At 47.6% G+C, this 7,436-nt stretch overlaps 1 protein-coding gene across 2 annotated transcripts in view; it reads right to left on the bottom strand.

Moving 5' to 3' along the window:
• The window catches only part of LOC140404310 (E3 ubiquitin-protein ligase ARIH1), a 96,215-nt gene extending 89,128 nt beyond the window's left edge, over window positions 1-7,087 (bottom strand). For both annotated transcript variants that reach the window (XM_072492673.1, XM_072492674.1), the window contains exon 1: window positions 6,606-7,087. In XM_072492673.1, the coding sequence (XP_072348774.1) occupies window positions 6,606-6,896 (291 nt within the window). In that variant the 5' untranslated portion in view covers window positions 6,897-7,087. The remainder of the gene's footprint in view (window positions 1-6,605) is intronic.
• Between the last annotated feature and the right edge of the window lie 349 nt (window positions 7,088-7,436).

The following is a 7,436-nucleotide window of genomic DNA, read 5'->3' on the forward strand; positions in this document are numbered from 1 at the left end:
TGCGAGGCAGGTATTTTGCACAGAGGGTGGTGAGTGCCTGGAACGTGTTGCAAGGAGAGGTTGTGGAAGCAGATACCTTTTGAATGCCATTAATGTATCTTGACAAATACATGGATACGATGGGTATAAAGGGATACGACACAAGGAAGTGCTGAAGGCTTTGGCCACGGTTAGTATCATGACCATACAGGCTTGGAGGGCCGAAGGGCCTGTTCCTGTGCTGTATTGTTCTTTGTTCTAGCAATAGAAAGTTGTTGGAAAGGACTCTAGGGACTTTCTTGAGCTAGAGAGGTAGCTGCAGGTAGCAAGTAAGCTCATATAATGATGCAAACAAGCACCACCATCATACCTCCCTCTCCCCACCCTCCCATCAGCTAACCCCTGTGAATCTTGGTTTATGTAACAATTTTTAAAAAATAACCGAATAGATCACTGAAACCAGACTACGGCACAAATACCTTGCAGCCCAGATAACAAATGAGTGGGTGGGAACAATCAAAAACACATCTCGGCAAAGGGTTCAGAGTATGCTGTAAACCTCAACAGCAAGCCTCAGAGTAACTCTTAATAGGATTACATCCCGAGAGACTTTGTCCCCTGTAGAATGGTCCAATTCACCAGACAAGATTAGAGTAACAAATGTTTTCCAATGTGAAGTAGCACACACATTCACAAGTGTCCAGCAATTTACTCAAATTCAAATTTCCTTGCCCTTTCTGAAATATTTCTCGAGTTATCTTTTAAATAACACCATCATCTCAACAGCCACCTGTGTTAAAGAATGGTCAATGAATAAACCCAGTGTTTTGTTTCGGATTGTTGAGTTGGTTCGCGTGTGTGAATATATATAGATAGGGGGCGAAGCATTTGATCTGCTACCACTTTGCCATACGATTCAATGTATTATCTCCAGATATAGCCTAAGTTTGGAAGGACAGAATATATACTTTATATCACTGGGAATTTTTCAGTTCACCATGATGTAGGAAGAAACTCCTTAGTAATAATACACAAAAGTCAAGCTAACAGCTATAATAGTGTATAAATATATACAGTCTTTTCATTAATAGCAAGAGAAAACTGATCTGTGGAGCCAGCAAGTGTGGTTCTGCCACATGATTGCAAACATACCCAATCTGGCTAATTTAGATCCTGATCCACAGAAAGCTGCACCAGCAAATAAACATTAAAATCTATTTACAGACTGTACACTGGCTGTATGATCTGGAGGTAAAGAGTGATACATCACCCTGCAGACATTTCAATGCACATTTAAACAGCGACCTGCCACCATTTTGAGGACTATGTGATGGTCGCGGCAAAGTATGTCAAGCCCACAATAAACCTCACACCACACTGTAGGGAGCCTTTGCTGCTGTGAGTAGTGATTCAGATGTAAGTGGCCCCACCCAGGCACAACTTTCAGTCTCTGCCAGGCAGAGCGAGCAAGGTTCTGCCACCCTGGTTACCTCTGGGAGTCAGCGGCAAGACAGTGAACTGTGAGCAGCCAAGGATTGGACCACAGCCAGCAATCTGCCTGCACACTCGCCATACAGACAAGCTTGAAAGTAATGACGGGCAGGCTTACCGTCCTCTCACTCAAACAAAGGAAAAATCATCCATTCTGATCTTGGTTAGCGCAACAATAGTATTGGGCTGAAGGCAACCATTCACCCTGTTCGGAGCCCGTGTCCGTGACTCCAATGCCATTTAAGGTCAACCCAGAAGTGTTCCACCCAGAAGAGTTTATTTTGAGCAGCTGCTCATTTTGGGTACAGAATTGGAGGTTCCATTCTAATAATACCAGTGGAAATCTATAACTTTTGGAGGAAGTGCTAACACTAAACTCCTCTTGAGCTTGCTGTGCAGAGGAGTCACAATACTTTTACAAAGAACATAGATTACACATAAGGAAATAAACTCAAATAAAAGTCAAATTTCATAATATTTAGTTCTCCCTTCAAGCTGCTCCTCAGCGACTAATCCGTAACCCAAGCATTTCACCAGGTCAAAATGCTCCCTCCAAACACAACCCAAGTTTAGAATTACAGAACCCGGAGGCGTGCTGTCTTCACATTGAAGAAAACTGCACACTCCCACCGACGGGTTGTGGTGAAATCCTAATACATCAAGCCAGGCCATTGCTGGTTGAGGCCTAAAATGTGAGAGTACCTAACCTCACATTTGATAATAGGACAATTCGGAGAAATCAATTTCCACTTTTGTAGAAAAAGAGGCATGGCCTTCAGGGCGCGCAACAGCGCAGAATCGCCGAGTCGAAGCTTACAGCCAAGTTCCGCACACGAGTGCGGCCTCAACCGGGGCCTGGGATTCATGTCGCATTACATTCATCCCCCACCATCTGGCCTGCAAAATCCTACCAACTGTCCTGGCTTGACACAATTCACACCTCTTTAACCTGGGGTTACCCCATCTCTGGATCTGTAAAGATTTAATCACCTGCTAATGCTCGCATTCCAAGCATTGTCTGGCATCTTTGAATTTGTCTATATGTGTGTTTCTGGAACAAACCTCTTCATTCACCTGAGGAAGGAGCAGCGCTCCGAAAGCTAGTGACATCGAAACAAACCTGTTGGACTTTAACCTGGTGTTGTAAAACTTCTTACTGTAGAAAAAGACTCTGAGATTTCCAAAGCACCCTCGACATTTGAAATAAAATTATCAGTCAGGGTCAATCCCAAGCCACTTGTCCCAAGACAATTGATCAAAAATGCTATCACGATGCAGAAACTGGAATAGGTCAGGCAGAATTAAGCCGTACATGCCTCAAATTGGATCAAAGCCTTGCAGAAAGGTTATTTTCCACCAGTAATGCAAAACAAGTTATGAATTTAACTTTTTTTTAAATTTAGAGTACCCAATGAGGCAGCAATGCTAACCATTGTGTCACCGTGCGGCCCATTTATGAATTTAACTTATCGGTTAAATTAAAAACTGTGCTCTCACAGAGTATTGAACTCAAAGAGAAGACCAACTTTCCTGACAGTTCAATCAGGAAAGGCAAGAGTGTTACTGGGCCAGCGATGGCTAGATATGATCCTTGGGAAATCAGCTGAAGTCCTTTTTAAAAATAAATTTAGAGCACCCAATTCATTTTTTCCAATTAAGGGGTAATTTAACGTGGCCAATCCACCTAACCAGCACATCTTTGGGGACGAAACCCACGCAAACACAGAATGTGCAAACTCCACACGGACAGTGACCCAGAGCCGGGATCGAACCTAGGACCTCGGCACCGTGAGGCATCAGGGCTAACCCACTGTCCCACCGTGCTGCCCTTCAGCGGAGGTTCTGATGCCAGATCAGCAAGTGTGGGCACACAAACAATATGGTGCCTCCCCCCCACCATGGCCAAATATCCCTTTGGCATCCACCAAGCGTGCAAGAATGGCCTGTATTGACGTACGCATGGAACTGTACACCAGCAAGTACTGGAACATTCCAGAAATGGGGAGTAAATTGGAGAGAGAGAAATCGGCTTGCATCGAACTGGAGCATGGGCTTCAAATTCTGGGATCCCACCCACAGAGGCCAATTAGGCTTCTGTTCAAAATAGCTATTGCTTTTGTAAATAACTTGGGGAATTTAATTTTCATCACTCTGGAGATTATTGGATTCACTTCTGGTGGTTCTGGTATTGTCAACCAAAAATACATTACCTCCCCTTCCCCTGGGCTCATCCATGTACTGGGATCTCTACTGAAAATGCAGCATAATTACATTTTTGAATGGAACACTGAATGACACAAGTCTGCAGCATTTCAAATGTCAGCTTCCAGTCACAGCTGGATGTTAGTTCCAAAAGGTGACTCCCCCACCACTGTTGTGTGTGTGAATTGGAATTCCAAAGGTTGCCTCAAGGTCGGCCCTGACAGAGCGGGGGAAGGATTCAAACAAAGTTTCTACTCCTGATTGTTCAATGAACCCATGGACATAGATCTCAGGTAAAGACTGGATCAGGCTTAACGATCACCAGATAGTGACCAACTCATCCACACCTGTTAACTTGAAAATCCCAAACAGTTGGTCCTTAAACAGAGAGCTCACTCAGCTAAAATATCTTGTGCTGTCACTACAAATTTGGCAAATTAATGTTTCACATTACCCAATGATAAACTTAAATACAGATTTTGCTAATGTGGCAGTGAAACACACAGGTATTAATACAACGAACATGTTGAATCCTAGAAGGTTGGTGACCTTTCAGTGCTGGCATTAAATCCACGTTGTGTTGCCAAGCACATCAATGAGCAGCAACTAAAACTCCAAGTTTCTTCAGGTCTTCAAAGATACATGGTCTGACTATTGAAAACTGGCGAGTTATTATTGGGTACACTGAATCTTTAAGTTGGGGGGGGAGGGGGATGTGGTGCCAATCAATGGGCCACTTTGTTCTGGATGGTGTCAAGCTCCTTTGTTGTTGGAACTGACTGATCCAACCTAACGGAGGGTATTTCATCACACTCCTGACTTGTGCCCTTATCGATGGTGGACAGAATTTGGAAGTCAGGGTGGTCAGATCACTTATCACAGAATACACAGCCTCTGACCGATTCTACTACTCGCAGGACTCATGTGACTGCTTCAGTTCAGTTTCTGGTTAATGGTGACTCTGGCATTTTAATGAAAAGTAACCCAAGGTTCAAACATGGCTGCTATTTCTGCTTTTTCAGGTGATGAGATAACATAACCTTGCAGAAAGTAAGTTTCCATCTGTTCTGAATACGGTCTGTGTTTATAGTGATGTGGCTATTCAGTGTCAGGAACTGCAATGAGATCTTCATGCAGCCCAACCTTATTCTGCTTAGGCTTTTTATGGTCAGGATTAAGTTCAGTATTTTGACCATTAATTCTGACTATAATTCACTTTATTTTCTTCTCCCAGTTTTTTTTCAATATCAATTTAGAGTACCCAATTATTTTTTCCAATTAAGGGGCAATTTAGCGTGGCCAATCCACCTACCCTGCACATCTTTGGGTTGTGGGGGCGAAACCCACGCAGACACGGGGAGAATGTGCAAACTCCACACGGACAGTGACCCAGAGCCGGGATCGAACCTGGGACCTCGACGCCGTGAGGCAGCAGTGCTAACCCACGGCTCCACCGTGCTGTTCCCCCCCCTCCCCCAGATTCTTGATAAACACTTGATGGCATGTCACTTTTAAACAAAAAAGACGATTGCCGATAGGCTTCATGGTCCATAGAATAGGCACCACTGACTCCAACTCAGAACACTAAAACTAGAACTTCTCTGCTTTGTGAAGCGAAAACATTTCAAAATGAGCACTGCCTCATTTTCCCAACCTCTTCCGACCATGCATCAAATACATTCAGTTAACATAAGTGCAAAGCTATTGGAAATGAATAAAATTTGGGAATAAAATTGCTGGAAATATTCAGGAAATATATCGGTGGAGAAAAACAGAATTCTGTTTCAGGTTGAAGACCTTTCCAAAGCCGCTGAGTCGTGAGGTTCGGGAAAACGGGCTTAAACATATCGGATATAAGCAGTTGGAGTGTGGAGGCCAGCAGCCTCGTGTGTTATGGGTGAACTTTGTTAAAACTAGTCAAATAAAGTATTGTTATAATATCTAATCCAGGCGAGCTCTCACCTTAACCTCTTCCAAGACTAAGGCCAAACTCCCACATAAAAACTCCAGCTCAATGTTCTGCGCTCCCATCCATTTCCAAATGTTGCAGGCAGAGAGCTGTATGCTAGCTTGTGGTGAGATCACACCTTTGCCAATGCTTTAAGAACATAAAACTCGTGTCAACTTGAATAATTTGATTTTCTCTTTTTACTGAGCTGTCTAGGTGAAGTGGCAAGGACAGTGCAGGACACCAACAAGGCAGAAAAGCTGTTGGCGAAAAGACAAGATAACTCAATGAGCAGCAGCCAACTTGGTTGTTACCAACATCAGTTGCTCAAGCCAAGTGATCCAAATATCAATTTCCACCAGCGGACTAAAAGCTGCAGTACAATCAAAACCACGGGCAGGGTGAAAACCCATCAACTCCAGTTGATTCATTAGAGTCTACCCAAACGAGGGAATTTAATTTCCTCTATCAGGAATATTGAACATAACAGGAAAAGAATGTGCCACATACCTAGAAAAAAAACAGGGACTGATGGAGGTTTCATCCTGTTTCCCCCGAACACATACACACAATGAGCAGAGAATTTGTGTCACATTATTAGACAGCCGGGGATCAGATTCAGACAGTGAGCAGAGGGAAAGCTGGCTGCCCTCCTCTCCTGGTTCTTGTTGCAAGTCCCAGTGGAGCCCAGGATCCTGATCAAAAACTGGTCAGTCATCCCCAGGCCGAGGGGGGGAGGAGGCCAGGGAGGAATCAGCCCCCTCACACTTAGCCTCACTCACTGTCCAATCCCCTCACACTCACAGCCCCCTCCACTCACTATCCCCCTCCCCTCACTATTCCCCCTCCCCAGCCTGCCCCCACCATTCTGCCTGTCCCCCCCTGCTCAGTTTGAGTGGGCCTGGTGCGAGGCCTCAGGCCCGAGGCCTGCTTGCTCAGGCTTTCAGCGGGCTTTCCTGCGGCGCCCCGGCCGCCTGGGCCTTACCTCGATGACCTCGTTGACCTCGCGGATGCACTCCACCATGTGCTGGACGATCTGGTCGGCGCTCAGCACCTCGTAGCGGTAATCCTCCTCCTCCTGCTCGGCGCCCAGGCCTCCCAGTCCGCCCAGGCCTCCCAGTCCGCCGCCGCCTCCGCCGCCCACCCCGTCGCCGTCCTGGCCGGGCTCCAGGCCCGGCTCCTGCATCTCCACCTCCCCGATCTCGAAGTTATCCTCGGGCTCGCTCTCCTCGCTGTACTCGTCCTCATCATACATGTAGCCCTCGTCCGAGTCCATGTTGTTGTGTGTGAGGGCTGCTGTGTGGGAGTGTGTGAGGACTGCTGTGTGGGGGTGTGTGAGGGCTGCTGTGTGGGGGTGTCCCTGCCTCCGGCTTCGCTCCCGCTCTCTCCTCCCCCCGGGCAGCGTTACCGCAACAAAGGGACTGGGCCGCGCTCCCTCTCCCGGCGACACCCGCGCCGCCCGCAGCCTGCGCCCACCCGCCAGGCCCGCGCCGTCACTTCCGCCCCGCTACCAGCCCGCTTCCGCTGCACAACAGTTGCCCCTCTGTGACATCACCGGTTCGCGGGTTTCGCCGCCCGCAAGCGCGCGCCGCGTCCCCACGCCGCCGGCCCCCTCCATAGTCCCGCCCTCCGCACCGCGCGACGTCCATTGTCCCGCCCTCCTAGCTGCACGACGCCGTCACCAAAGTCCCTGGTCCTCCAGCCCCGCCCCCCGGTACTCCAGCCCCGCCCCCGGTACTCCAGCCCCGCCCCCGCCGCCCACAGCCCCGCCCCTGTTGTCCGCTGACAGACTGGAGGCTGCCCGGTGAGTTGCTTT

Source organism: Scyliorhinus torazame, chromosome 30 (assembly GCF_047496885.1).
Source record: "Scyliorhinus torazame isolate Kashiwa2021f chromosome 30, sScyTor2.1, whole genome shotgun sequence".
In the NCBI taxonomy this organism is placed as follows: Eukaryota; Metazoa; Chordata; class Chondrichthyes; order Carcharhiniformes; family Scyliorhinidae; genus Scyliorhinus; species Scyliorhinus torazame.